The sequence below is a fragment of the Myotis brandtii genome, unplaced genomic scaffold (genome assembly GCF_000412655.1).
Source record: "Myotis brandtii unplaced genomic scaffold, ASM41265v1 scaffold27, whole genome shotgun sequence".
Lineage (NCBI taxonomy): Eukaryota > Metazoa > Chordata > Mammalia > Chiroptera > Vespertilionidae > Myotis > Myotis brandtii.
In genome coordinates, this window is record NW_005360272.1 from 128,547 (window position 1) to 155,822 (window position 27,276).

The 27,276-nt window shown below is 51.1% G+C and overlaps 1 protein-coding gene across 5 annotated transcripts in view; it reads right to left on the reverse strand.

Moving 5' to 3' along the window:
• The window catches only part of SRC (SRC proto-oncogene, non-receptor tyrosine kinase), a 33,490-nt gene extending 15,668 nt beyond the window's left edge, over positions 1 to 17,822 (reverse strand). For 2 of the 5 annotated variants that reach the window (XM_014541403.1, XM_014541402.1), the window contains exons 1-4: positions 17,155 to 17,222; positions 3,982 to 4,242; positions 2,207 to 2,306; positions 1,110 to 1,127 (exon numbers count right to left, since the gene is read on the reverse strand). In XM_014541403.1, the coding sequence (XP_014396889.1) occupies positions 1,110 to 1,127; positions 2,207 to 2,306; positions 3,982 to 4,234 (371 nt within the window). In that variant the 5' untranslated portion in view covers positions 4,235 to 4,242; positions 17,155 to 17,222. Of the gene's footprint in view, positions 1 to 1,109; positions 1,128 to 2,206; positions 2,307 to 3,981; positions 4,243 to 5,237; positions 5,404 to 7,796; positions 8,020 to 17,154; positions 17,223 to 17,735 lie in introns of those variants that run through there. The other 3 variants (XM_005868453.2, XM_005868452.2, XM_014541404.1) reach the window with 3 other exon arrangements.
• Positions 17,823 to 27,276: the final 9,454 nt, after the last annotated feature.

The following is a 27,276-nucleotide window of genomic DNA, read 5'->3' on the forward strand; positions in this document are numbered from 1 at the left end:
AGGGATAGAAAGTTGGGAAAGCCCCTCCCCCAGGGAGAGACCCTTGAGTCAGGGAGAGAGCCGCTGCCCAGGCTCCAACCCTGGCTTTGCTATTTGGTAGCTGTGTGACTGTGGGCAAGGGCCTTCACATCTCTGAGCCTCCGTTTCCTCGTTTGCAAAATGGAGACATCCCCTCCCCCCATCACTACAGCCCTGGAGGGACTGCAGCTGAGCAAATTTGAGGACGTGGGTCTAAACTGCCTGGCCCGGCACCTGGCACCTCTTTTCCCTCTTGCCCCTCAGAGAAGGCAGTCTTCAGCTGGATCTTGAGGGATGAATAGGAGTTTGCCAGGCAGAGATGGGACAAAGGGCATTTCAGGCAGAAGGAACAGCATGCACCAGGGCAGGGAGGCATGGACAAGCAAGACACACTCGAAGAGGGTGGAGATATCCAATCTCCTTAGCCAGGCCTTCGGGGACACTCAGGGGTCAATTCTACCCTGTCCTCTGGAACCTTCTTGCCCTTCCACAGCTCCCTCCAGCGCGGCACCTCCCACAGCTGCCCCTCAGTGAGGGACTGCCTTCCACCACCTCCACTTGCCACTCGACTTCACTGTTCTTCCTCCAAAGACCTGGAAGCTCCCAGACCCTGTGGTCACCACCAGAGGGGGACACACAGCAGAAGCCCAAACGCCTGGGCTGACCCATCCTCTGCCTGCCACTCTGCCTGGACTGGGGCTGGCTCCTGGCTACCCTCTGGCTCCAGGAAGGCATGGACAAGGCCTTCTCCACCCAGGCCTCAATGGGCCCAGCCCTGAGCCATGCATGCAGCTGGCACTCAGTATGGGCTGATGGATCAGAATGAGGAGTGGGTGAGTTGGGAGGGTGGATGGGAGGAGGGGTGGTGGAGAGTGACAGGGGTGATGGGAGGACTCTCCCCACTCTCAGCCTGGGGTTGAGGTTGGGACCTGGCCAAACTGGCTGGGGGTAAGGACGCAAGCTGGGGAGCTGGAAGCGGGCAGCCAAGGGGGGCCAGAGACCACAGGCAGGGACACAGCCACATGCAGACAGCAGCCCCACCCCCACCAGCAAAGCACCCCACCCAGCCCGCCCATGAAGTATGTACACACCTGACATCCACCTTCCTCCTAAGGGCCAGCGAGAAAGAAGCAGAGAGAAGGAGAAGCTGAGAAGGCTGGGGTAAGCAAGTGCGGGCCAGGAATGGGGTGGGGGAGGTCCCAGGCTGCAGGGGGAGGGGGACAGCAAGCGCTGCCAAGGGCAGCAATGCAGCAGGTGCAGTCTCTGCCCTGCCCTGTCAGCACCCCTGCATGAGCAAACCGATCCCAAGCCCACCCTGAAGCCTCCACCGCCCCTCCCTGGGCATATGGCCCTAAGGCTGCACGGCACCCCCATGACAGGTGCAGTACCTCACTCCCACTGCACTCCAGGCAGGGAAAGAAGAGGAGGGGACAGGAGGAGGAGGACCCCACCCCATGGCTGGAGCCCCATCCACCCCTCACTGGTTCTTTCCTCCCTGCTCCCCTGCCCACAGAGGCCCCAGCGTCTGGCACGGACCCCCATAGGCCAGTTTGGCTCTAGGATAGCCTACTCCAAGGATGGAGTCCCTGGAGGTAAACCAGACATCTACCAGGGAGTCCTGCCCTCCACACCCTATACTATCATCTCATCCACATGCCCAGTCCTGACCTTCTCCCACTGTGTGCCCAATATGGGCTCCCCGCCCCTCCCAAGGCAGGCTCCTCCCCCTACAGTGGGACACGCTGACTTATCCTGACTTATCCGGCTGCCCGGGCCCACTGTGCCTAGGTCACTAATGGGGGCACCTCTGTGGGCATGGCCTCCACTGTGAAGCCCTGCTTTTTGTAGTCCTGGGTCCTGGGCCCAGTTCTGCCGTGACCACATGCCCCCCTGCAGAGTCTGGGATCTGGGGTTCTGGGGTTCTGGGGTACTGTGCCCTGTTGACAAGTTACTGAACCCAGATCTCTGTCCCAGGGACCTTCCCGGAGCACCAGCCACCACCACTTGCCTCATTATCACTCCCACAGGCCCCAGGATGGTTTCCTGGGCCTCCACAGCCCCAGCGCTCAGCTCTGCCTGCTGCCCAACATGCTGCCCTCTGAGCCTGGGATGCTCAGAAGTGGTTCTGGCCCAAAGCCGGGCCCAAGGGATGGGATGTCCAAGGACGACAGGGAAGGGAGGCACTCACGTGTTGTTGACAATCTGCAGCCGCTCCCCTTTCTTGAAGGATAGATCAGTCTCTGTCCGGGACTCATAGTCGTAGAGGGCCACAAAGGTGGTCACTCCACCTGCAGAGAGGGTTTTGCGTATCAGAACGGCAGGGGCCATGGACAGGGAGAGGTGTGCACAAAAGGGCCCTGTACCCCGGGGGTGTGGACGCTGGTCTCCCACATGCCATCAGAGCCCAGCCCGGAGTCATGGTCACATTCAGATCTGTGTCCATGTGCCGGGCACCCCTGTGAGGGCGTGCAGAAGGCACACATCTCTTCCTGTCTGTGTCCCAATGGGCTCTGGGTGATGCTAGGCATTTGTTTGGTGTCTATCTTCTCCATAGAATCAGCAGCCCCTACTAACAGGCATCTTTGTTTTGTTCCCAGAGCCTGACACATAGTAGGTGCTCAAGAAACAACTGTGGGATGAATGAACCAGTGAATGAAGGAAATTGCACCAGGGGAGGTTGCTCTATTTCTCTCTCCGGGTTCTTCTATGTGTCTGGGGAGAGCTTGGTGGCAGGTAACTGTCCCCTCAAAGAGGCCCTCTCTGTCCCCCATTTTAATTACAACCTCTACCTCTCCATCCTCCAAAATGCCCTCCCTGCCCCTTCTGTCCTTCTCACCAGTTACCACCTTCTAACATGCCGCACCGTTTACACATCTTGCTTTGTTTCTCTCCCCTACGGGGATTATGTCTGCATTACACACTGCAGGGTCCCCAGACCAGAAGAATCCTAGCACGCAGTAGAGGTGCCACAAATATTTCTTGAACACATGAATGGGTGCGCATGTGGGTCTGTTTGTCTCACTTGGACGTGTGTCTGTGCCTGAGGAGTCCATGAGTGTCCATGTGTCTCTGTTTGCTTTTGTGTTCTCACTGCATGTGTGTGCACTTGTGCCTCCATGGGTCTGTGGGTAGCTGCAAATTCGTTTCTTCAGTATGTGTCTGTGTTCTGTGTGTGTCTTTGAAGGGCTTTGACCACACGTGTGTGTCTTCATCTGAGAGCAGGTTATTTGTATGTATGTGTGTGTATATTTGTGTACATCTGCATTGGGGGGGGTGTCTGTGCCTAGCGAGTGCAATCCATGTGTGTTCTATGCGTGAGGTGTGCGTGTCTATGATGGAGTCTCCAGCTTAGCACATGTAAATGTCTTTAAATGGTTTCTTTGAATGAATTGCTGACTTGGTGTGTGTAACCATGAGTGTGTGGCTCCGTTTGAGTGTGTTGGGTGAGAGTACAAGTGCTTGCAAGTGTCATGTGTCTCTCAGGACCACGTCTGTCTCTAAGCATCCCTGTCTTGGCTGTTATACCCCAAAGTGCCAGCAGAGGGCGCCGGGGCGCATTTCAGCATGAGGAGGGCCTCTGAAGAGGAGCTTTGATTTTTCCTCCCAACCCTCCTGGCCCCTTGACCACACACTAGCCACCTATCCCGACCCATCTCTGGGCTGACCAGGGCAAAGGGCTCCCTGGTCCTTAGTTTCGCCCTACAGTCCTATATCTTTAGACCCCTTTATGCTCTGCATCTGATGGATTGTGCACCACACTTCCCACCCACAGCCTCCAGGAAACTCCCAGGAGTCCCCAAGGCCAAGTAACCCATAGACACTTCCCCTTTCATGAGCAAAAGAAACAGCAGCCCAGAGAGGGGGTGTTGCTGCCCCAGGACACACAGCCCTCCTGGCAGAGCAGCCTGGCCTGGCCAGGAAGGGCAGAAGCAACCTGGAACATATGCCCCCAGGTCCACTGACCAGCCAGTGGCCCCGCCCTCTGCGGGGAGGTGACTGTGTCCGAGGAGTTGAAGCCTCCAAACAGCTTGGGCTCGGCGGTGGCAGGGGAGAAGGCCGTGTTGGGGCCACGGTGGCCGTCAGCGGAGGCCGGCTTGCTGGGGGTCTGTGAGGTGGGGAAGGCACCCCCGCCGCCGCCACCATGGGCGTTCTCAGCAGGCTCCAGGCTGCGGCGCCGCTGGCTGGCATCCTTGGGCTTGCTCTTGTTGCTGCCCATGGTCCTGGCTGGAGAAGAGAGAGGACCCTGGAGTGAAGGAGGGACCCTGGGAGCAGGCAGGGCTGTCTGGGCCCCTTAGACAGCCTCCACCCTAACCCATTCTACAGATGGGGAATCTGAGGCCCACAAGGGGTACTAGCCTCTTGAGGTAAGTCAGCCTTTCAGAGCCCCCATTTCTTCATCTGTAAAATGGGAATGATGATGTCACCCAGAAAGGGCTTTCTTGGTACAGGATCAAGCACAGAAGAAACCTCGTCATCAGAAGCCCCAACCTCTTCCACATTCTCCTGAGTCACTGTTTCTGTCCCTCGTGGGCAGGGACAGTATCTGAGTCATGTCTATGCCCCAGGCACTCAGCACATAGGAGAGGGCTCATTGAGGGTTTGTTGAGTGAATACATGACTGACTGAAATTGTCTGATCCAGGGGGAAAGGTGCTAAAAGTTGCAATCAACTCAGGCAGCTGAAAGAAGGAGAGATGGCTGGGAGCTCACCCCAGCCACAGGGCCTTTGCACATGCTGTTCCCTCTGCCTAAATGCTCTCCTCTGACCATTTCACCAGGGTAACTCATGCCTCCCTCAGTTCTTAGTTCATAAGTCACTTCCCTAGGAAACGTTCCTCAAATTCTTTCACTGGTCTAAGTTAATGTGACTTTCGTGCCTCTCCTTGGTAACATGTGGCCCAGTAATCACTTAATTTGTATTTGTGTGATTATATTATTATTATTATTGTCATGGACTTTAGTCTGTCTAGTTCGCTGCTATGCTCCCAGTACCTAGCACAGTGTAGCACACAGTAGGTGCTCAATAAACAGCTGAATGAAAGAGATTTCGGAGCCAGAAATCTGGCAGGTCAAAACTCCCCAGTGACGCCCGTGGCCCTGCCTCACCCTTCTGCCTTCCACTTCCCCATTCTCAGGTCCTGGCTGGCCCCCACTCCCCACCATCACGGCCACCCCTCCCTGCTCCCTCATCTTGGCAGTCCTGATGGGTCATCACCTCACCTGGTGGAAGGCAGGGGCTGTCCCAGAGGACCTGGGAAGCAGCCTGGGGTCTCAGCAAACACCAGGTGTGGAGTCAGGGGTCGCAGACTACAGGCCCTGCTTCACCTCTTCCCACTCAGTGACCTTAAGCAAGTCACTTCCCCTCTCAGGTCCTCAGCATCCTCATCTGAAAAGCAGGGATAAAGCAAACTCTCAGGGCTGCTGTGAGGGCATGATCAGAGAGAAACCACCATGACTGACTTGTGGGTCATGATTTATCAGCTCTGCCTCTGGTAGACAAAGCCGAGAGCTCCCCAGACCTGAACATTCCTTCTAGCCTCCCAAAGCCTTTCCTGAGCGAGAACAATGCTGGGTGGGGCAAGGTGGTAGAGTGGGCTCTAAAGTCAGACTCCGCAGCTCAGATCCTGGCTCTGTCCCTAATCAGTTGCATGACCTCAGGTAAGCAACTTAACTCCTCCCTGTGCCCAGTTTCTTCATCTGGAAACGGTGGGCCATTGTGATAACTGAGCGAGGCAAGCCAGAGTGCTGGGAACACAGCCGGTCAGCCTGCACATCAGCTCAGATTGATCTGTGTGACTCTGGACACACCAGCCAGTGGTTCCGACTGTTCTCCAGGGCATGCTGCCGGCCCTGGAATTAGTCCAGAATTTCCTCTGGGAACCTATGGATGGAGAAAAGTCCCTCACTGGTCTGTGTGACTCTGGACACACCAGCCAGGTGGTTCCGACTGTTCTCCAGGGCATGCTGCAGGCCCTGGAATTAGTCCTGAATTTCCTCTGGGAACCTATGGATGGAGAAAAGTCCCTTTAATTGGTGGGGGCCTCGGGCAAGCCTGTTAGCCCTGAGAGCTGAGTCCAGCTCTGTGACCCCAGTCCCTATGTGAACCTCAGCCGGTCCCTACACACTCTGGGCCTCAGCCTGCTCTGCTGCCCAATGGAGGTGTGGCCTGCATGCTCCCTGGGGTCCATCCAGCTCAGAGAATGTGGGGCTGGGGAGGCCCTAGGGAGACCTGCTTAACAGCCCAAAGGATCACCAGGGCCTCCTGAGGGACCAATGGGCCTGGGGACAGGAATGGCCAATTTCTATGGCAACCCAATCCATTGAGGTCATGGTGCCCATCAGCACTCATATAGTCGGTGTCCCGAGGGACCTACTGACCTGATTACCCACATTCCCAGGCTTGATGGAGGCTGAGCCCCAACCACCGTACCTCCAACCCACTTGCTCCCTGGTCCAGCCTTCACAGCACCAACTGTGCAGGAGGCTGTCAGTCACTACAGCAGGACAAAGAGACGAACTGGCCAGGCCCTGCCTCAGAGACTGCATGCCCTCACAGAGCACTTGCTTGTGGCACTTTGAGAGGAAATGAAAATTGTAAAAATATATTTTTAAAAAGTTTTTAAATGGAGAACTTTCGAAGATCCCAAACTTTCTTTACAATGAACTGAATGCTGAAAAGTGAGCCTCCTGTCATGGGAGGTAACCAAGAACAGGAGATAGGGTACTTGGCTAATGTGCTGTGGAGTGAGAGGGAGAGCCAGCACTGGACCTTGGAGGCTCTTCCAGCACCAAGAGGATGTATGTGCCCTCTTGGGAGGGGGCGAAGGAAACGACAGCTCCTGGCCCTAAGTCTTACACTAGCCAAGAAGACCGCTCCCCACTGGGGCACTCAGAAAAGCATAAGACAGCCTTCAAGAACAGGCCACGGTGGCTCAGGGCCTCTGACTACAGTGTTTGCTGGTTTCTGGGGTTTGGTCTTTTGTGGGGGGTTTTTGGTCCTTGTGGTTGGTTCTAATTATACAAGTAAATATATATGTATTTGTGGACAGGAGGCAGGTCGAGGCTAAGAGCCAGAGTCCTGGATTAGACTACTTGTGTTTGAATCCAAGCCCTACCACCCTGGCGTGGGACCCTGTGCCTCAGTTTCCTCCTCTGTCAATTGGGTATAACAGAGGTACCACATCATAGGGCTCCTGGGAGAATCAGTGAGGGGAGTGCATGGAGCACACATTCCCTTCTGGCATCATATGACTGTAGGACTGTAAACTGGGATCCTTGTGGTGCCCTGGCCATAGCTCCCTGCAGGCAGGACCAGGGCAGATCCATCACCATATCCCTGGTGACCAGGAGGCCTGGCTCCTACAAGGTGCTCTGGAAATATCTGCAGAATAGACCAAAGACTAAATAGCACAGACACAGGGTTTGCATCCTGCTTTGTTCCTGCGATTTCATGCAGAGACCAAGTATCATTCTGCAATATTCAAACCCTCCCAGAGCCTGGACCTTGTACTGGGCCCTGAACTAAGCCCCCGGCAAGTACTGACGCATCGAATCCCCATGATAGTCTAGAAGGTAGATGCTAACAGTGTCCCTATTTTACTGATGAGGAAACTGAGGCACAGAGAGGTTGAGGAACTTGCCTGAGGTCACACAATGAGGGTGAGAATGACAATGGAAAGAAGTGGGGGTAGGAAAACACAGCAGGCAGGCAGGAATCCGGGGCTGCTCAGGGTGGAGGAGCTCAGGGGACCCGCCTCCTGCCCTCGGGACCTCTCTCACCGAACAGCCAGACGCCTCGGCAGATGGGGCCAGGAGCGGGGAAGGCAGTCCAGCCCCACTCCTGGAGAAAGCTGGAAGTTCCAGGCTTCTTACAAAGCAGAGTGAGCTTGAGGAAGGACAGGCACCTTTAGGGGGTGTCTAGTCCCTGCAGGGCTGCCACCATGCTTGTGAGCTTGGGAGGGACAGCCCTCTTGGCCTCAGTCTCCTTTCTCCAGGCAGGACCCTGTTTCGGGGCCCAAACACCAAGTCACCATGACTTGCCCATTTGAGAATGGCCAACCCCCCCCCCCCCCCCCCCACCCACCCCCCTCTCCCACCACTTACACACGCCAAGGCAGAAATAGTAAGGGGAAGTGGTAAGGGCTCTGTACTGGGATGCCTGAGGTTCCCAGAGGAAGGTGGCCCCTTTCCTTTGGGGAGCCACTCCTGACCACAGGCTCCGGACAGAGGGCCTGAGCTATCACTACCCATGAGAGATGCCAGAATGCGGCCCGGCTCAGTGCCCCCAACACTTCATGCTCAGCGCGTTCCAACCTGATCTGGCATCTCTCCCTGAGGCTGCCCCGCCCCATGTCACTGTCAGGGCTGGTTTCCCATCCTCCCTCCAATCTTTCTCAAAGGCATCCCCTTCCCACCCTATCTCCACTCCCTCAGGCCAGGCCCGTCATCCTGGCCAGGGCAGCAGGGTGGGCCCTCCAGTGCACCGAGGCATCTCTATAGACCACACAGACATGTCCACAGAGTTGGTGCTGTCACCCTCACCCACAGACCCTACAGAGGGAGCCACTGGCTCTCACCTCCTGGCTTTTGCATGAGCTGTGCCCCCCTTCAGGCACACAAATGCTCATAACATCCAGAAGAGTCCAGAAAAAACTGGTGTTCAGTCCTGACATACCCACTCCTTCTTTCCCGACTCTGAAGAATATCACCTCCACCACCTTCTAAGGGTGGAGGGGAGGCCAGGAGCTTAGGAGTTGAGAGAATAAGGACTCAGTCAGACCTGGGTTCAAATCCTGCCTTACTAGCTAAATGTTCTTGGACAAGTTACTTCACCTCTCAGTTTCCTTACCTTTAAAACTAGAGGCCCGATGCATGGATTCGTGCACTGGTGGGGTCCCTCACCCTGGCCTGCCCCCTCTCACAATCTGAGATCCCTCGGGGGATGTAGTAGTGCACGAAGCTGTGGACCAGAAGGCCAGTGAGGAGTTCGAGCCCAGGCTGGGCACCACACCGCTCCCACTCATCCCAGCCCCACTGCACCTGCCTCTACCGCTGCTCGGTAGCACTGCCCCTGAGGCAGGAGAGGCTCGCGCCGCCGCAGCTGCGCTTGCCAGCCATGAGCCCGGCATCTGGCACACCCGTCAGTCAGCTGAGCAGCGCTCCCACTGTGGGAGCGCACTGGCCGGTTGTTTGGTTGTTCAGTCGTTCAGTCACTTAGGCTTTTATATATATAGACTAGAGGCCCAGTGCATGAATTCATGCACAGGTGGGGTCTGGCTGGCCTGCCCCAATCAGTGCCCACAGGGTCCGATCAGGGGTGGGCTTATCTGGGGGGAGGGGCCCCGGGCAGTTGGCAGGCCAGCCCTGCCCCCTGGTCAAACTCCCGGTTGAGGGGACAATTTGCATATTACCCTTTTATTATATAGGATAGGATGGGAATAATAAAGCTAACATCTGAGAATGAAGTGAGAGAGTCCATGTGAAGGGCACAGAATAAGTGTTTGATTAACAGCACACAGTGTTGTTTTTATCATTACAGGCAATAAGAGGAGCAATGCAAAGGAAGCAGGAGTTAGGTGGCAGGGCCTGAGTGCTGAGATCCTCATAAGCAGTTGATACTCAATTATCCTGATAGCACGACGAAGCAGGGACTATTACTGTACCCACTTTATAGATGGAACTAAGGTTCAGAAAAGCCACACAAGTGAGTGCAGCAGAGCTGGGGCGTTGGAGGTTCAAGAGAGTCATCGAGACGCACCTCTGATGGCCCAGGCACTGTGCTGACAACTCCACTGCCCTAGGCACACACCACCCCCCCCCCCAGCCAACTCACCATCCATATCTCTGCACCCTCCAGGGAGGAAGAAGCAATATGGAGGAGTCAAAAATATAGGCCTGTAACCAGAATACCAGGTTCAGATGCCAGACTGCCACTTCCTAGCCATTCAGCCTCAAGGGGGCCTCAGTTTACCCCTTACCAAAAATGGGAATCAAGGTAATTGTTCCTAGGTAACTGGGCTTGTTGTGGGGGAAACATGAGATAATACTTCTAAAGTGCCTGGTACATAAGAAGTGCTCAATGAGTATTAGCTATTATGATCATTACATTTCAGACCCTTGCTCTCTTTTATAATCACTCTTACAATTAAGCAAAGGCTTCCAAAATTCCTAGTCTGAGTCAAGCCTTGTGTCTGGCCCTGGAAGGATTGTCTGGTGGAGTTGAGTAGGAGCCCAGGCCTACAAAAGCTATTTCATAGGGCAAGAGTCCAGGAGAGACAAGCATGTCCACTAGTCAACCTTCCTTTAAGACACTTGCCAATGCAATGAGCTAAGAAAAAGAAATGGAAGAAATAAAATGGAATTAGAAAAGAGAAGATGAGTATCACCATTTTCAGATGTTATCAATGTAGATCTGGGAAACCCAAAAGAATCTGCTGCAAAGCTATTAAACAAAAAGCGAATTAAGGTAACTGGTAGGAAATTAAAAGGTAATATCAAAAAATCAACACTGTATCTATACACCAACAGCAATCAGAAAATTTTTAAAAAATTTTTTTGCTTAATACTCACCTGAGGATATTTTTTCCACTACCAACAGCAATCAGAAAATTTTTTGCTTAATACTCACCTGAGGATATTTTTTCCACTGATTTTTAGAGAGAGTGGAAGGGAGGGGGAGAGACAGAGAGAAACATCAATGCAACAGAGACACATCCATTGGTTGCCTCCCACACACGCCGACCAGGGCCAGGGATTGAGCCTGCAACTGAGGTACGTGCCCTTGATCAGAATCAAACTCACAACCCTTCAGTCTGTGGGCCAATGCTCTAACCACTGAGCAAAACAAGCTAGGGCAGAAAATAAAATTTTTTTAAAGCCTAGCATTATAAAAATATCAATTCTTCCTAAGTTAATCTAAAAATTGAATGTGATACCAATAAAACTCCAACAGGATTTTCTTTTAGCTAAAGAAGTCAATTTTAAAGTGTATAAGTAAATGTGTATGAGTAGCTAGGAAAATCCTAGAAAGAAGAGTAATGAGAGGGGAAATTGCCCAACCAGACAGTAAAAATTACTATAAAATCATAGTACTTAACACTGTGTGATACCAGCACAAAAATAGACAAATAAATGGAACAGAATAGTGTCCAAAAATTGTCCCCAAACATACAGAAATTTAATAAATAATGGAAGTGGCATTTCATACCAGTGAGAAAAAGATAGACTATATTTAAGATAGAATTGGGACTAAGGATTTGCCATCAGGAAACAAAGTTGGATCTCAATCTCATTCCATATGCCTATAAATTCCAGATCAATCAGCTCGGAATCCCACAAAACCAAAACCATAAAGCTCTAAAAAGGGGAGGGGAGAATACATTTTCTTATATCCGAATGGGAAAAGCATCTCTAAACATGGCACAAAACCTAAGAATCAGCCTTCAAATGCTAAATCAATCCACATAAAAGTCTAAAATGTCTGCATAGCCTTGACTGGTGTGGCTCAGTTGCTTGGGCAGCGCCCTGGTACTGAAAGGCTGCAAGTTCTATTTTGGGTCAGGTCACATGCCCGGGGTGTGGGCTCGATCCCCGGTAGGGGGCTGCAGGAGGCAGCGATTGATGCTCATCGATGTTTTTCTCCCTCTCCCTTCCTCTCTCTCTCTCTAAAAATTATATGTGTATATATATGTGTGTGTGTGTGTGTGTGTGTGTGTGTGTGTGTGTGTATAAACAAAATCTTTTTACAAAATGAGACTTTGTGAAATGTCTTTTTTTAATAAAATAAAATGTCTGCATAACTCAATAAACATCATAAACAAATTCAAAAGAACACAAACGAGGAGGAATATTAGTAACTCACGATGAGCTCCCACAAAATAAGAAAAGTAACCACAGATAGCAAAGCAAATGGCTCTTAAACATATGACAAGGTGCTCAACTACACTTATAAGATTAATGCAATGAAAATTACACAAGCTACCCAGCCACGGCAGACTACACATCCTTCTCAAGTGCACATGGAACATTCTCCAGGTTAGGCTATATGTTAAACCATAAAACAAGCCTTAATAAATTCAGGAGTGAAATAATACAAAGTATGCTTCTGACTACAATGAAAGGAATAAGAAATCATTAACAGAGAGAAATTCGAGAAATTACATATATGTGAAAATTAATAATTCCTCACTAACCAATGAATCAAAGGAGAAGTCACCAAAAAAAAAGTAGAAAATACTTTGAAATGAATGGAAATGAAGAAACAACTTATCAAAATGTATAGGATGCAGTAAAGGAGAACTTAAAGGGAAATTTAGAGCTGTAAAAGCCTGTATTAAAAAAGGAAAAATCAGTCACCTAACCTTCCACCTTAAGACACTGGCAAACAAAGAGCAAATGAACCCTAAAGCAAGTAAAAGGAAGGAAATAAAGATTAGAGCAGAAAAATTAATGAAATAGAAAAAAATAGAGAAAATCAACAAAACCAAAAGTTGGTTCTTTGAAAAGATCAACAAAATTGACAAACCTTTATCTAGACTGACAAAGAGAAAAAGAGAGAAGATTCAAATTACTAAAATCAGGAATGAAAGAGAGGACAATACTACCAACCTTACAGAAATAAAGACTATAAGAGAATGCTATGCCAACAAACTGAATAACCTAGATGAAATGCACAAATTCTTAGAAAAACACAAACTACCCAAACTAAGACGAAATGGAAAATCTGAGTAAAATTAAAACAAGAGATTGAATTAGTCATTTTAAAACTTCTCTCAATGAAAAACCCGGGCCCAGATGGCTTCACTGATAAATTCTATTGAACATTTAAAGAAATAGCCCTGGCCGGTGTGGCTCAGTGGTAGAGTGTCGGCCTGAGCAGCGAGGGTCACGAGTTTGATTCCTGGTCAAGGGCACATATCTCGGTTGCAGGTCCATTTCCCCAGCCCTGGTCGGGGCACATGCAGGAGGTAACCAATCAATGTATCTCTCTCACATCAATGTCTCTCTCTTCCTCTCTCTTTCTCGGCCCCCATCCCTCCCTTCCACTCTCTCTAAAAATCAATGGGAGTCTGGTCAGTGTGGCATGGTGGTTGAGCGTCAACCTATGAACCAGGAGGTCATGGTTCGATTCCTGGTCAGGGCTCAATCCCCAGTGGGGGGCATGCAGGAGGCAGCTGATCAATGATTTCTCACATCATTGAAGATTCTATCTCTCCAGCTCCCTTCCTGTCTGAAATCAATAAAATTATATATATTTTTTAAATCAATGGTAAAAAATATTCACAGGTGAGGATTAACACACACACACACACACACACACACACACAGGAAAGAAAAAGAAAGAATACCAGTTCTTCACTAGGGAACACTTCCCAATTGGTTCTATGAAGCCAGTATTACCCTAATACCCAAAACAGACAAAAATACCACAGGAAAAGAAAACTATAGGCTGCTATCCCTTAGGAGATAAGATGTAAAACTATTCAATAAAATACTAGCAAACTGGACCCAGCAATGTATAAAGAGAATTATCATCATGACCAAATGAAACTGACCCCAAGAATACAAGGTTGGTTTAACTTCTGAAAATCAATTCATGTAATACACCATACCAATAGAATAAAGGACAAAAACCACATAATAACCTCAATATATATTCAGAAAAGTATTTGACAAAATCCAACACCCTTTCATAACAAAAACACTCAACAAACTAGAAATAGAAGGGAATTTCCTCAACCTGATGATGGGCATCTATGAAAAACCCATATCTTACATCATACTTAATGATGAAAGATTGAGTGCTTTCCCCTAAGAACTGGAACAAGACAAGAATGTCCACTCTCACCACTTCTATTCAACACTGTACTGGAGTTCTAGCCAGGAAAAAAGAGGACATAAAAGGCATCCTAATTGGAAAGAAAGAAATAAAACTATCTCTATTTGCAGATGACATGGTCTTATATATGGAAAATCCTAAGGAGTCCACTAAAAAAGTTATTAGAACTAGTAAACAAGTTTAGCAAGGTTGTAAGTTATCAGATCATGCTATAAAAATAAATTGTATTTCTATATACTAGCAATGAACAATCCAAAAATAAAATTAAGGAAACAATATCAAAAGAATACTTTTTTAACAAAAAAGTGCAAAACTTAAACTCTGAAAACTACAAAAATTGTTGAAAGAAATTAAAGATCTAAATAAATAAAAAGACATCCCATATTCATGGATTGGAAGACTAAACATTGCTAAGATGGCAAAAGTCCCCAAATTGATCCACAGATTCAACACAACCCCTATCAATATTCCAGCTAGGTACTTTGCAAAAATTGAAAAACTGATTCTAATTTTTTTTTTTTAATATGGAACACTTCACGAATTTGCGTGTCATCCTTGCGCAGGGACCATGCTAATCTTCTCTGTATCATTCCAATTTTAGTATATGTGCTGTCGAAGTGAGCACTGATCCTAAAATTCACATGGAAAGCCAAGGGACCAGAAATAGCCAAAAAAAATCTTAAATAAGAAAAACAAAGTTTGAGGGTTCACACTTCTCAATTTCAAAACTTGCTGCAAAGCTCCAGTAATCTACACTGTGTTACTGGTATGAGGATAGATTTACAAATCAATGGACAGAATTTAGAGTCCAGAAATAAACCCTCACATTTACACTCCATTGATTTTTGACTAGTGTACTTATACTATTCAACGGAGACAGAACAGTCTTTTCAACAAATGGTGTAGAAACAACTGAATATCCACATGCAAAACAAAGAGGCTGGACTCCTTCCTCAAACCCTACACAAAAATGAACTCAAAATGGATCACAAAGCTAAATATACAGGGTACAACTTTTAAAATTCTTATAACAACATATAGGCATCAAACCTTGGATCACACTGATTCCTTAGAGCACAAACTAAAAAAGAGAAGTTAAACTGAACTTCATCAACAATAAAAACTTTTATGTGCCGAAGAACGCCATCAAGGAAGTAAAAAGAATCCAAAGAATGGGAGGAAATATTTGTGGACCACATATCTGATAAGGAACTTGTATCCAGAATATATAAAGAATTCTCATAACTCAACAACAAAAAGACAAAGGACCCAATTTAAAAGTGGGTAAAGGATTTGAATAGACATTTCTCCAGAGAAGATATACCAGGGGCCAGTAACTGCATGAAAAGATGCTCAATAGCATTGTCATTACAGAAATGCCAATCAAAACCACAATGAGATAACACTTCACACCCTCTCCGATGGCTACAATTAAGACAGATAACAGCAAGTTGTTGGCAAGGATGTGGGAAACTGGAAACTTCACACATTGCTGGTAGGAATGTAAAATGGTGGAGCCATTTTGGAAAACTGTCTGGCATTTCCTCAAAAAGTTAAACACAGAGTTATCATCTGAGTCACGAGTTCTGCTCCTAAGTATATACCTAAGAAGAAAAAAGTATCTACATAAAAACTTGTACACAAGTGTTCATAGCAGCATTATTCATAATGACCAAGAAGTGGAAACAACCCATTTGTCCATCACTTGATGAATGGATAAATAAAATGTGACATATCCATATGACAGAATATTATTTGGCAAGAAAAAGGACTGAAGTACTGCGACAGCATGAATTGACCTTGAAAACATTATACTAAGTGAAAGAAGCCAGACACAAAAGACAACATCTTGTATGATTTCGTAGAAATGTCCAAAATAGGCAAATGCATAGAAACAGAAACTAGAGGAGTCGTTGCCTGGGACTGGGGAAGAAGGTCTGAGAGGAAGTGGAGAGTGACTAATGGGTACACAGTTTCTTTTTGGGGTAATGTTCTAAAATTGACTGTGGTGATGATTGCAAAATTCTGTGAATATACTAAAAAACTTTAAATTGTACACTTTAAATGGGTGAATTGGTTGGTATGTGAAATATTTCTCAGTAAAGCTGTACTATTAAAAAAAAAAATTTGGGTGGTGAATACCCGATGCAGTAGGCAGATGATGTGTTATAGAATTGTACACTTGAAACCTGTATGGTTTTATTAACCAACTAGAGGCCCGGTGCATGAAATTCGTGCACTGGGTGGGGGGCAGGGGGGACGGCCCCTCAGCCCGGCCTGTGCCCTCTCGCAGTCTGGGACCCCTCACTCCTTACTGCCTGCCTGCTTGCTGCTCCCTACCACTGGGCTCACTGCTCCTTAGTGCTGCCGCGGAGGCTCCCACCACCACCACTGAGCTGGCCAGCCGTGAGCCCGGCTTCTGGCTGAGCGGCGCTCCCCCTGTGGGAGCGCACTGACCACCAGGGGGCAGCTCCCACATTGAGCATGTGCCTCCTGGTGGTCAGTTCATAGCGACCAGTCATTCCACCGTTCGGTCGATTTGCATATTAGGGTTTTATTACATAGGATGTCATCCGAATAAATTCAATTAAAACTTTTTTGAAATAAATAAAAATTAAAAACTAAAGTTCATGGGGGAAAAACTACAGCAACCTGTGTTGGTGAGAGTGAGACGAACCAGATGGTATGGTGTGAGGGTACACCAGTGCAGCCTCCCTGAAGGGTAATCTGGTCATATACATCAAAATTACAATCGCACACACCCTATGACCTTGCAAGTTGGGATTCTCCGAAAGGCATTCTCACACATGAACGCTAAGCGTGTGACTGGGGATATTCATCGCAGAATTGTCTATAATTAAGCAAAGTCTGGAAACAACCAAAATATTCCTTGCTGATTAAATAAAGCGTGTTCTCCATCCACACCATGAGTTCTATGCAACCATGAGAAAGAAAGAAGCATATGTAAAACTTTCAACAATAAAGGTTTAAATTTTTTTAAAAAAGAAGAAAGCAGCACAGAATTATCTCCAAGGTACCCTGTTAAGAGAACACAGGTACAGAACAGGGTATACCATGTGCTACCTTTTTCAAAATAATTTTTCTGACATTTACGCTTATATATGCCTGGATCTCCCTAGAAGGACACACCAGAAACACCTCTCAATGAATAGCTCTGGCAAAGATACCTGGGTGCAAAGAGATTTCTTTTTCCTGTTTCGTTTGTACTGTTTGAATTATTTTTTACTATGTGTGTATTAATGCTTTTTCTTTCCCTTTTAAGAGAAAATGTAGGCTTACCTGGTTTCAAATCCTGGCTCGCTCTCTCATAGCTGGGCAATTGCTTCACTTCTCTGAGCCTCTGAAGTCTGCAAAGGGAAGGATAATAATCATAGCTACCTTGCAAGGTTGTTGTGGAGGATTAATAAGACCTCGAAGGCACAGGGCTCCCCACCACGTGTGGCTCCTAGTAAATGTGTGGGTCTAGTTGATTATTCACATGGTACTACGTATACCAAGGTGGACTGTAGCGGGGGCCACCAGAGATCCTCAGACCACGTGTTCCGAGCACCAGCAATCCCCTCCAACTGGGAGAAACCAGGAAAGGCTTCCTGGCAGAGGCAGCATTTGAGAAGAGCTTCGAGGACAAGGAGTTCCACAAGTAGAGATTACTGGGGATGATGCTCCTGGCAAAGGGCCTGGAACTAGGAAAGCCCTGGGTATTCACTCAGTCATTGTGCATCGATTGGCTCCTTCAACAAAGCTTAGCTGAGCATCTACTATGCGCCAGGCACCATAGTGGGAGAGAAACACTAAAGACCAGCCAAGGAAGGAATTACAGACAGTGCGGTGATGGGGACAATGAGGGCCTCGGGCCTTACCCAGGTCCAAGTGCTCACAGAGCAGACCCGAAATAGGAGGCTCAGAGCAGAAGAGGTGCAGCCTAAGGTCACACAGCAGCTTCTCGACTTCTGAACATAGCTCTCTCAGCTCTGCCCTCTCCTGGTCCCACAGGCCTGGAGAAGAGAAAGCCCACAGGGACCCTCCTGATGTGCACTCAGCAGAGGGTGGGTACATATGCAGTCTAAACTGGGGGCCCACAAGGAGGACGGACAATTGGTTCTCAGATGATAACAACAGCTAGTTGATGGGTAGAGGGACTCCTGCGTGCCAGACACCATGCTAAGAAGTACACAACACACACGAGCCCAGGAGACCCAAAGCAGCCCTATGTGGACAGCCCCACTTTGCAGATGAGAAAACTGAGCACAGAGAGGTCAAGTTGCTTGCCTAAGGTCACACAGTTCATAAGAGACAGCATCAGCAGGCAGTATCAGACTGTTTGGGCTTCACAGCCTCGTGCCCCAGGGCCCATCCCCCAAGGGAGCCACTGGCAGGGCCTGTATCAGTGATCCCACCCCCTCTCAGAAGGGCCCCAGGTGAAAGCTGTTCTCAGGCAGTCCAGGAATGTCTCCTGATAACAATGGCCCAGCAGGGGGGGGAAGAGTGGGTGGTGGAGGTTGTGGCAGGAATGTGTGGGGACAGAGGATGGGGACTGAGGAGGGAGGAGGTGGTGGGGATGGACGCGGCCCATTGGCAGCCATCATCCTGCCTGTGGAGAGAGGGGAGCACAAAGGCCCCATCAGGCACCTGCCCAAACCAGGTGGGGTATAGCACCATGGGCCCCTGCTGTGACATAGGGAGGACTCTGGGAAATCAACCAAAATCTCCTTCAGTCCTGGCCAGTGTGGCTCAGTTGGTTGGAGCGTCATCCGGTCATCGAGGGGTGGTGGGTTCCATTCCTGGTCAGGGCACATATCCAGGTTGTGGGTTCGAACCCTGGTTGGGGCACTTATGGGAGGTGGTTGACCAATATTTCTTTTTTTCTCACACCAAGGTCTCTGTCTCTCTCTCTCTCTCTCAACAAAAACCTTCTTCAGTACCATAGAGATGCCCATAGTCACACTAGTTGGGGCACTTATGGGAGGTGGTTGACCAATACTTCTTTCTTTCTCACACCAAGGTGTGTCTCTCTCTCTCTCTCTCAACAAAAACCTTCTTCAGTACCATAGAGATGCCCATAGTCATTCCCAGGCAGTAGCAAAGGCCAATGAGCTGACCCACGCCAAGCCCTGGGCACAAAGGCCGTGCTTGATAAATGGGCCCTTACTATTGCTGCTAACATTATTATTGCCTTTGTCACTGTTCTGCTCTCCAGTTCTCACCAGGACCCTGCTACACAGGGGCAATCAGCCATGTCTTTCAGAGGAGGGGGCAGAAGGAGGCTCAGGGAAGTCAGGTGCCCTGGCCACCATCCAAGACAGCAGAGGGCCAGCTGGGAGCCCTGGCCCTCCTGGCCCTCCTGGCCCCAGACCACTATCAGCCTCTTACCACTGGCTCTCGCTGGGTGTCCTTACACCAGGGACAGTCCGTTTTCCATTCGGGGAAATGGAGGCTGGAGCAGGGAGAGTGGCTGGCCCAAGGCCACAAGCCCAAGAAGGACCACTTATGGAGTGAATATGCGACCCCTCTAAACGCCCAAGGCTGGGCCCCCACTGATGCTCCATCCTTCCTCACCACAGCCCTGTGGGGCAGGAACCGCCAGCACTGGCCCTGTCCACAGAGGACGAAGCTGGGCCCGGAGCAGCATGGGGGACGGCGCCACCCAACATGCCCATTTCACAGATGGGGGCTGCGTCCCTTTCTTGCCTCCCCTGTGACCTCCCACACTAGAAGGGACGCTCCCCACGGGCAGGGATCTTTACCTGATTCCATTTTTTTCCTTCAGACTCTCAAAAAAATTTCCTACTCAACTGGGGTATTTTTTCTACAGGTGGCTTTTCAATATAGATAGGACTCCTGCCTCCGAGTGGGGGTACATGAATAATGACAGTAGTAATGGTTAATATTTATTTAGCACCTACTATGTGCCATTCCTATGATCCCTTTTCACAGGTGGGGAAACTGAAGCACAGATAGGCCAATGATGGGATTAAAATCCCACCTTCTAGCAGCTGAGTTATACGTCCCTCCCACTCTGAGCTTCTCCCTAAGGAGGGGTGCTACCCAGAACCCCTGGGAAGGGCCCAAGGAAGAAGCCTGCTGCTGGGCTCTTCTGGGTAGGGTCCAGGGCCAACTCGGCCCCCTTCCCAGCCCCCCCTTCCAGTGCAGGCTGGGGAGGTGAAGTGGGGCATGCTGATGAGGGTGTTGAGACCCACGCTTTTCCCCCTCACATCCTCCCACCTGGGGTTCATGCCACCCCTTCAGTGCTCCCAACAGCCCTGGAACAAGCTGTGGCCATGCTCGTTTTAGTCCTGAGGACATGGGGGCTCCAGGAAGCTGCCCCAGTCAGGAAGTAGAGAGGATGCCAACCCAGATCACAGTGATGCCAAAGCTATCCTCTCTCCACTGCATCTGTAAGGAGGCACGGGAAGGGCAGCCCGGGAGGTGGGCACGGCACGTGCAAAGGCCCTAAGGTGGGAAAGTCAGGGGTGCAGGGAGTTATCGACTGAGAGATCTGGCTGAGTGCGTCCCGGCCTAACTGGGTCACGGCCGGCCTTTGGACAGGCGTGAAGAGAACTCAGAGGGGCGTGCCCAGGCCCAGGCCACACAGCAAGGCGGAGGCCGGCGCTCGAATGAGGGTGTGGGCACTGGGACTAAAGATAAGATTCTTGGAGCTCCAGACCCAAGAGTGCTGGGCTGAGGTGAAGCTGGAAAAGGAGATGCTGGCTCCAAACCCACAGACCAGGCAGGTATCGGGGACCAGCCAGGTACCAACTGGCCTGACTGATGAGGGCTGAGTGGAAGGCCTCCCTGTGTGACCCTGGGCAAGTCATGCCGCCCCTGGGGCCTCAGCACCTGCACCTGGACAGAGGCCCTGGCAAGCCCAGAGCTCTTCAGCAGATGCCCCAGTATCAGGGGGTGATCACAGGGAATGCTGAGGTGACGTTCTGTTCTCTTCCAACCTCTCCAAGGTCATCTCTCTTGGGGCCTCCCAGCTGCCGCACCCCCACTATCTGTTGGCTGATGGGCCTTAGGGGGACAGTCACCAGCTGGCCCTGCCCACGGTGCCCACTGCTTCCTGCCAGCAGCTCTGGCTGCTTCTCTGCTCTGAGAACACACAGTGCCCCCACACACACCCACACGCCTACAGTAACTCCCTCAGAGAGATTGGTGGGCAGGAGCACCTGGTGGCCAGGCCCCTGCACACAGTCAGCCTGAGCTCAACCCCTCTCCCTCTCCCGCCCCCCACGCAAAGCCCATAGGTGGCCTACCCTGGATGTGTGCCCTTGGGAAGGTCCAACCCTCCCCATCTTGTGGTCAGCAAGATGGCCAAAACCCTTAAAGCTCACAAGGTTAAGGCTAAGGATGGAGGAGGGCTTGCTGCATACTCTCTCCTCCTTACCCCTTGACCTTCCCTTCAACTCATCATTACCCTCCAGCTTCCAGATCTTTGCACAGGCTAATCCCTCCCTGAAGCTTCACCATCCACCTCCTCTGCCCCTGTGCTCCCCCATGAACTCCAGTGTACCTATTATCTGACCACAGGCAACACCCGACCTTACCTGCCCCCAACTGAGAAAGGCACCCCTCTGTTTCTGGGCTCACATAGCGCCCATAACATGGGGATTAAGAGCCAGACTGCCTCGGTTCAAAACCCAGCTCTGGCCCTGTCTACCTGTGTGACCTTGGGAAAGTTACTCCACCTCTCTGTGCCTCCGTTTCCTCACCCATAAAATAGGGACAGAAATAATAACCTACCTCCAAGGATTGTTGTGAGAATTAAGTGAATTCATATTAGTGAAGTACTTAGAGCCCAGACCTAAGCAAATGTTCCATAAGTGTTTGTCATCAATCCCTAACAGTAGCAGCTGTCACGTGTTGAACACCTACTATATGTGAGGCTTGTGCTCAGCATCTTACCTCGATTCCCTCACAATAGCCTGGGAGGAGGGGCCACTGTGAAGCTCACTTTATGGTAAAGAGAGGGAGGCCCAGACGCATCAAAAAATACATGTGGGAGAAGGGGATTTTTGGTGACATTAAGAATTTCTGCTCATTTCTTTTAGAGGGATTATGGTTTTGTGGCTACTTCTTAACATGAGTCCTTCTCTCTTAGACATACATATTGAAAGATTTACACATGAAACATGACATGTGGGATTTGCTTTCAATGGCACAGGATGGGGATGCGACAGATGGGTGTGGAGGGGGCAGGACAGGCCGTGGGTTGGTGTTTGGGGCTCAGTGATGGGCTTATGGGGGTTCATTATACTAATATGCCTACGTAATCAAGAGTTTTAAAAAGAAAATTAAATGAAATAACACAAAAACAATGTTTAGCCCCTGTCCCCCTTCCACCAACTGCCCCCAGCCTGGGCAAACCATTATCGCGCCCTCCCCCCGCTGGACTAACGCAGTAATCCACCTGCCTCCGCCCTCACCCCACAGTCTGTTCTCCACACAGCAGCCAGATGCACTCAGAACCGTCCCCTGGCTCTCATTTCACTCGGTTAAAAGCCAGCGTTATGGTTAAAAGCCAACATTAGAATGGTCCAGAGATGCTCCTTAACTGGTCCCGCCACCAGTTTGCCCTTTTCTCCTTCCATTCTCCCCCTCACTCATTCTGTTCCCCTGCCCTCCTTGCTGTTCCTCCTACCCTCCTGCAGTCCAGCACCCCCTACCTTAGGGTCTCGGCACTGGCTGCTCCCTCCACCTGCATTCGCTACCCCCAGGGAGCAGCAAGACTCCGCCACCCATCCTTGGGTGTGAGCGTCTGGGAGGTCTTTCTTCCCAGGGTCCCCATCTTCAGCCCCAGCCAGCATTCCAACCCCTTCGCAGTTTGTCCCCATCTAACCACCATCCATTCTTCAGCCCCAGCCAGCATTCCAACCCCTTCGCAGTTTACATCTGATCCACAGCGCTTGTCACTCTTACAAACTGTGTGCGTGTTTTCCTCATTTGTTGAGTTTTTTGTCTCCTCACCTAGAATGTCAGCTCTGTGAGAGCAGGGGTTTTGTCTGGTTGGTTCTGTGCCTCTAGAACATTGTCTGGCACGCGGTAGTGCTCAGTAAATATTTATGGAAGGGGGGTGGGGTGGAAATGGAGTGATGGAGGGAAGGATGGAGGGATGGATGAATGGATCCTACCCAGGACCTCACAAGATGAATAGGTACAGGCCTCTGCCCTGGGTCTGTCCAGCCCCACCACAACCTATGCCCCGACCACTGTACTCTCCTGCCACTGCCTGGCACATCCAGGTGGCAGGGCCTCTGACCACCCTGACATACGCAGAGCAATGTGCAAGTCTGAGACAACTCCAAGGCCCAGAGCCCCGCCCGGCAGGAGCTTGGACGTGGACCAGGTACCAGGGAATGTTTGCTGAATGAGCAAGGAGTGAATGACGAGTGAGCCGGAGGCTGTCTGTGGGCCAGGGCGGCCAGAACGTGTCTGGTCCCATGTTCATGCTGCAAACACGCTAGGGGCTGACAGGCCTCAAACCGGCTCTGCCAGTGTGGCTGGGGCGGGGCGGGACGCTGCAGGCTCAAGCTGGCCCTGGCAGAGAGATGGAGGGGGGCTGCCAGAGAAGAGACCCGCAGCCTGGGGAGAGCAGGGGCTAAGCAAGTGGACCGTGGAGCTCCCACCAATCTCAGTTCTGCGGAGACAGGACTGGTCCGGGCCCTAAAAGTTCTTAGGTTTCTTCCTGGGCAGGAAGGGGACCCCTTTCCAGACCCCGGGGCCCTGCCTGACTTGCGCTGTAGAGGGCAGAATCCCTTCCCGCCAGGACCCAGCCACAGCCTGGAAACCTTAGAGAGAAGGGCAAGGCCCGGAAGTGGCGGCACTGGCACCAGACAAAGCAGCAGGAGACGGTGTGAAACCCTGCTCTGTCCCAAGTTACTGCGTAGCCTTGAGCCAATCCTGTGACCTTCTGCACTCAGTGGAAGGTGGTGCTGGGCTTGGGTTCCAGGTACCTTCAATCCCAAGGTGCTGAGTTACCGAGAAGAGGCCCCCCAGCAACTCCAGCCCTACCCCAAAGCCCAGCTCTGGGGGTGGACATGGCCAGAGGCCAGACTCGCACACATGTCCTTACTCCCCACAGAAACAACACTACCTGCTGATTGCTAAATAAAAACACCTGCTGATTACTGAACGCTTACTGTATGCCTGGCATCAGGCTCAGCGCTTTACATGCACTGTTTCATCTGGTACCCCTTGCAGCACTGTGAGGTAGGGACCTCGGTTTTCTCATCTGTGAAATGGGTGGGATCCTGCCAGTTTGGGCTAAGGTATAGCAGCAGGAGGACTCAGTCCAGCCCTCAGGACAAAGTGAGGGCCTATGTGCCTCCAGATATATTAGGAAGAAGGGGAGCGAACACGAACCTGAACCCCACAGAGGTCTGTGGCAGGGCCTCAGCCCCTCATTATCAGCAGCCCCAGAGAGGAAGAATGATTCCTCCTGTCCCCCATGTAGCCCGGGCCCAAGCCCTGTCAGTCCCACCTCCAAACACATCCTGAATCCACTTCCTTCCCTCCACCCAGCCTCTTCCTACAGGTTGGCCAACTCGGGGCAGAAAACCTTTCTCAAATGTCAATCCGAACCAGTAACTCTTGCTTATTAGGCTCACAGCCCCTGAACTCCAAGACTAAGAACAAAGTCCTCTCAGGGGCCTCCTATGCCTTACAGTGGACTCAACCAGCCCACACCCTTCATTCATTCCTCTCCACACTGGCCGCTTCCCCTTTCCCTAAGAATTCAGTTCAAACCTGCCTCGGGCCCTTTGTCCTTCCTCCACGCTGCAGAGCTGAGCGCACTTCCCCGAGATATTCACGCCTAATTCCCTCACTTCCTTAAGGAGCTTTACACCTACTCAGAGAGGCCTTTCCTGACCACCTGTCTAAATGGCAACACACCCAGACAATGCTGCTCTCTGAGACTCATTTTAAAAACTACCTCTTCACAGAAGTCCTTTCTGACCTCCCCTAGCCCAAGTGAGAACCTTCAACTTCTCCTTCCTGGCCCAGCCCACAGTTCTGATACATAACTCACTGTACGAGTACATGTCTGATGAGGACAGGAGACACTTCTGTCACACTCACAGCTGAACACTTTGTAGTGGGTGTAATATTCAGAACAGTTAACAGCTGGGATGATTGGGCACCATCTGGTCAGAGCAGACACTGGCCCAAAGCACAACGCCTAGCATGGAGTGGGTACTTGGTAATGAATGAAAAAATGAACGGATGGATGGATGGATAGATGGATGGATGGATAAATGAACAGGGCACACCCAGTAGGCCTGAGATTTGCCAGAGATGCCTGTGGCCCTGAGAAGGTGGCCCAAAGAAGGGAATGGCTTTCCCAAGTTCACCAGCCAGGCTCTGGCCTCAGCAGCTACAGCCAGCCTGGCCACTCCTCCTGCACAAGCCAACTTTCATTTCCCATCTTCTCAGTCTGAGGAAACTCCTTCCCCCTCAGGAACTGGGTGAGGAGGAGGGGCAAGTGGGCCGTTAGTCCCCAAAGCCGGGGAGGGGGGGGGGGGGAGGGGGCCCCTGAGCCCCAAAGGCGGGGGGGGGGGGGGGGGGGCGACGACACCCAGGGTCCATCTGTCCCACCACAAAGGGGCTTTGTCCACAGTGCTGAGAGCCTGGGGCAGACCGGAAGTCTCCCTCAGCTGCCCGGCAAGTCCCAGAACCCTCAGTAAGCTTGGACCGACTGCTCCAAAGCCCGATCGCAGGAGCTGGCATGGTGCTGGGCACAGCCCTCTAAAATCTCATTTATGCTCTCTAGGAGGGAGGCTCTGGGATGACCCCCTTTCTGTAGATGGGGGAACCAAGGCTCAGAAAGGCAAAAGTCACTTGGCCAAGATCTCCCATTCAGCAGACCAACGCTGGGATTCAAATTCAGGCCCATCTGGCACCAGAGCCGTCAGCTACAGCTCTCAACACACCCCGTCTGGAGTAGGGACCCTCTGGGCTCAAGAGGATGGAGGGGCCTTTCTGGAGGCACACGTGGGCAACCATGCCTAGCCCTTCACCCTAACAGGGAGACCTCTGCCCTGTGGTCCCTGACCCCAGAGCTCTGGCCACACACCCAGCCCATATCCCAGGCACTTTTGGAATCTGCCAGCCAGGCCCCAACAAGTCCCCGCCACTTCCTGCCAGTCAGGGCACCTGCAGGGAAAGGATGTAAAGGCAGGCAGGCCAGAGGGTAGAGGCCCACGACCCCTCACTCCGGTGTTCCCCTTTCAACCCAGACCTACCATTTGCCTGGCCAGCCAGCACCCCCCTTCTTTCCAGGCTCATCTGCTCTCGTGCAGCCACCAGGGCCACCTCACCAAAGCCACACTACCCTGAGCCAGGCACTACCCACAGTGCTGGGTAAGTCAGTCCTACAGCAGCCTCTCCTCACTGCCCCAGGACAGCATGTAGACGTCCCGAGCAGGTACTAGAGGCCCTCCACTGATTGGCACTAGCCAACTCTCAGGTTAAATCTCCTCCGCTCCTCCGAGCTCCAACAAGAGGAACTGCTCCTGCAGTACCTTCAGGCCCTTGCTCAAGCCCCACCTCCCCCCTGAGAATCACCCACTTCTTCCAGGAAGTCTTCCCTGACTCACTCCCTCCAAAGCCTCAACCTTCTGCCCCAAGTGGGGGTTCTTGATCCCCAACTGGAACCCCAGCCTCTGGTGGGCTGCCTTCACTTGACAACAGTAATTGAGCACCTGAGCCCAATCTGACCCTTCTCTGTCCTCTCTTCACACCCTCAGCAGGAGGCCTCAGCAGGAGGCCTGCCCTGCTCAGAGCAGCCCTAGGCATGATCAACCTACTCATCTTCTAATGACCTTGTACATTAAAAGGTGCAGCTCCCCACCTCCTCAGGCTATGCCTGCACACACCAGACTATTTCCCACCTCCAGATCTTTGCCCCTGCTGCCCGTTCTCCCCAGCAAGCCCTCAGCCTTCTTTTTTCCTCCTGAGTTCCTGCTTACCATTTAGCCTCAGGCCAGGTATATCCTCCTCTGGGAAGCCCTTCTGGCCTTTGTAATGGACTGCCACAGTTCATATGGCACCTCCCCCACAGCAGGGCAATGAGCAGGGTCTGTGCCTGGCTCCCCCACCGTGCAAGCTGCTCCCAAAGTGTACATTTGGGGTCCCCAGCATCCAGCACAAGGACCAGACATCACCAGCAGGTCATCGAGGATCCAGCTGCCAACTCCCTGCCCAGAAAACCCAGGGGCAGAGGGCAGGAGCAACTGCCCATAGCAGTACTGAGTCCTATTTTGCCCCCGCAGTCCACACACCTAAGGGATAGGCGGAGGGGGGCCTCTCTGCAAATGGCCAACTGGTAACCAAACCCACGTCGTTTCTAAAACTAGGGCACAGGAGAGAAACGGGAACAGCAGAATTGTCCCCAAATAGAACTGT